Raw genomic sequence first — 3235 nt, 5'->3', positions numbered from 1 at the left:
GGTCAGTAGAAACCACCCCCCAGACAGTTCCCAGGTCAGTAGAAACCACCCCAGACAGTTCAGAGGTCAGTAGAAACCCCCCCAGACAGTTCCCAGGTCAGTAGAAACCACCCCAGACAGTTCCCAGGTCAATAGAAACCCCCCAGACAATTCCCAGGTCAATAGAACCCCCCCCAGACAGTTCCCAGGTCAGTAGAAACCCCCCCCAGACAGTTCCCAGGTCAGTAGAAACCCCCCCAGACAGTTCCCAGGTCAGTAGAAACCACCCCAGACAGTTCCCAGGTCAATAGAAACCCCCCCAGACAATTCCCAGGTCAATAGAACCCCCCCCCAGACAGTTCCCAGGTCAGTAGAAACCCCCCCAGACAGTTCCCAGGTCAGTAGAAACCCCCCAGACAGTTCCCAGGTCAGTAGAAACCACCCCAGACAGTTCCCAGGTCAGTAGAAACTCCCCAGACAGTTCACAGGTCAGTAGAACCCCCAGGCCGTTCCCAGGTCAGTAGAAACCCCCAGGCCGTTCCCAGGTCAGTAGAAACCCCCCCAGACCATTCCCAGGTCAGTAGAAACCCCCCCCAGACAGTTCCCAGGTCAGTAGAAACCACCCCAGACAGTTCCCAGGTTAGTAGAAACCCCCCAGACAGTTCCCAGGTCAGTAGAACCCCCCAGACAGTTCCCAGGTCAGTAGAAACCCCCCCCAGACAGTTCCCAGGTCAGTAGAAGCCCACCCAGACAGTTCCCAGGTCAGTAGAAACCCCTCCAGACAGTTCCCAGGTTAGTAGAAAGCCCAGAACCCAGAATATTCCCAGTTCAGTAGAAACCCCCAGAACCCAGACAGTTCAACTGAAGGAGAACAACAGAACAGCTGGAAGGATGACATGTAGGAGAACTACATAAACATGAGGGTGATTGGACAATTAGACAGGAGGATAGGACTGGATGATAGGACAGGCGGCACTGGGACAGGACAGGAGGACAGGCGGCACTGGGACAGGACAGGAGGATAGGACAGGGGGCACTGGGACCTGACAGGGGTAAATAGGGGAGGGTATCTGATCTCACCTGTTTGGCTTTAGACTTGGTGATGGTATCTGACAGGGGTTTCTTCTTCTCCTTCACAGCAGTCTTGGAGAACAGCTCTACGAACTCCTCAAAGTTCACATCAGGCTCCTGTATCTTGTCCCAGACCAGCGACGTGCTCACCTCTCTAGGATGAGGGAAGAGTTAGTAAAGTTCCAACAGTCACAACCTCACTCAAAGATCCCAGAAATGTTCCAGATTATTTGTGGGTAGCTAGACCTACAAAGCTCTATTCTTCATGGCTATCTGGCTGGCTAACAGTAGTAGTTAGCCAGCTAGCCCCATCAACAGTAGCCAGCTAGCCCCATCAACGGTAGCCAGCTAGCCCCATCAACGGTAGCCAGCTAGCCCCATCAACGGTGCCAGCTAGCCCCATCAACGGTAGCAGCTAGCCCCATCAACGGTAGCAGCTAGCCCCATCAACGGTAGCAGCTAGCCCCATCAACGGTAGCCAGCTAGCCCCATCAACGGTAGCCAGCTAGCCCCATCAACGGTAGCAGCTAGCCCCATCAACGGTAGCAGCTAGCCCCATCAACGGTAGCAGCTAGCCCCATCAACGGTAGCAGCTAGCCCCATCAACGGTAGCAGCTAGCCCCATCAACGGTAGCAGCTAGCCCCATCAACGGTAGCAGCTAGCCCCATCAACGGTAGCAGCTAGCCCCATCAACGGTAGCAGCTAGCCCCATCAACGGTAGCAGCTAGCCCCATCAACGGTAGCAGCTAGCCCCATCAACGGTAAAGACTCTTTATGACCTGATCCTAGATCACCACTCCTACTGAGACTCTTTATGTCCTGATCCCAGATCACCACTCCCACTGAGACTCTTTATGACCTGATCCCAGATCACCACTCCTACTGAGACTCTTTATGACCTGATCCTAGATCACCACTCCTACTGAGACTCTTTATGACCTGATCCTAGATCACCACTCCTACTGAGACTCTTTATGACCTGATCCTAGATCACCACTCCTACTGAGACTCTTTATGACCTGATCCTAGATCACCACTCCTACTGAGACTCTTTATGACCTGATCCTAGATCACCACTCCTACTGAGACTATGACCTGATCCTAGATCACCACTCCTACTGAGACTATGTCCTGATCCTAGATCACCACTCCTACTGAGACTCTTCATGTCCTGATCCTAGATCACCACTCCTACTGAGACTCTTTGTGACCTGATCCTAGATCACCACTTCTACTGAGACCATGACCTGATCCTAGATCTCCACTCCTACTCTAAAGCCTTTGTCAATACAGGTCCAGATGTTTATGTAACTAGCATAACTGTCATCATATAATAACTTTTTAGCATAAAGCTTTAGAAACAACTGCTGAAATAAAACAAAATGTCTTGTTAACTACATTTAATTGATTGATTACTTTTTGTGTTGAGCTGAGTTGAGCTGTATCCTGGTCCAGTAGAGAGGTTTCATGGGTCTGGGGGGCTCCACCACTCCTTTCCGGGGAGGTTTCTCCTGGGCCATGCCTAGAGCATACAGTCCCATGGGCAACGGAGGGACCAGGGAGCCCAGGGCACATGGTGGAGGAGGGCCACAGCCAGGAGGAGGAGGAGGAGGAGGTCCTCCCATCCCAGGTAATGGTGGAGGGGGTGGGGGAGGGCCCATCCCTATCATCCCAGGTAAGGGAGGGGGTGGTGGGGGCATTGCACCCCCTGGTAGAGGAGGTGGAGGAGGTGGTGGGGGCATTGCACCCTGGTAGAGGAGGTGGAGGAGGTGGTGGGGGCATTGCACCCCCTGGTAGAGGAGGTGGAGGAGGTGGTTAGGGCATTGCACCCCCTGGTAGAGGAGGTGGAGGAGGTGGTGGGGGCATTGCACTCCCTGGTAGAGGAGGTGGAGGAGGTGGTGGGGGCATTGCACCCCCTGGTAGAGGAGGTGGAGGTTGGGTAGAGGAGGTGGAGGAGGTGGTGGAGGCATTGCCCCTGGTAGAGGAGGTGGAGGAGGTGGTGGTTGCACCCCTGGTAGAGGTGGAGGAGGTTATGGGGGCATTGCACCCCTGGTAGGAGGTGGTGGGGGCATTGCACCCCTGAGGTGGTGGTGGAGGGGATTGCCATGGTAGTGACCAGGTAAAGGAGGTGGAGGTGGGGGTGGGGGTTTAATGCCACTTTCGGCTGCTGTTGGCACGTACAGA

General features: G+C 54.2%; 1 protein-coding gene across 1 annotated transcript; it reads right to left on the bottom strand.

The window, feature by feature from the left end:
• Positions 1 to 807: 807 nt before the first annotated feature.
• LOC127923396 (formin-2-like) lies at positions 808 to 2779 on the bottom strand. Its single transcript, XM_052507431.1, has 3 exons — positions 2468 to 2779; positions 1060 to 1204; positions 808 to 840 (listed from the first exon to the last, which is right to left on the bottom strand). Exons 1-3 carry the CDS (start codon positions 2749 to 2751, stop codon positions 808 to 810), a joined length of 462 nt encoding a protein of 153 aa, XP_052363391.1. The 5' UTR covers positions 2752 to 2779.
• Between the last annotated feature and the right edge of the window lie 456 nt (positions 2780 to 3235).

Source organism: Oncorhynchus keta, unplaced genomic scaffold (genome assembly GCF_023373465.1).
Source record: "Oncorhynchus keta strain PuntledgeMale-10-30-2019 unplaced genomic scaffold, Oket_V2 Un_contig_2952_pilon_pilon, whole genome shotgun sequence".
Lineage (NCBI taxonomy): Eukaryota > Metazoa > Chordata > Actinopteri > Salmoniformes > Salmonidae > Oncorhynchus > Oncorhynchus keta.
The sequence above is the reverse complement of the archived record's forward strand: the minus strand, read 5'-3'. Positions and strand labels throughout refer to the sequence as shown.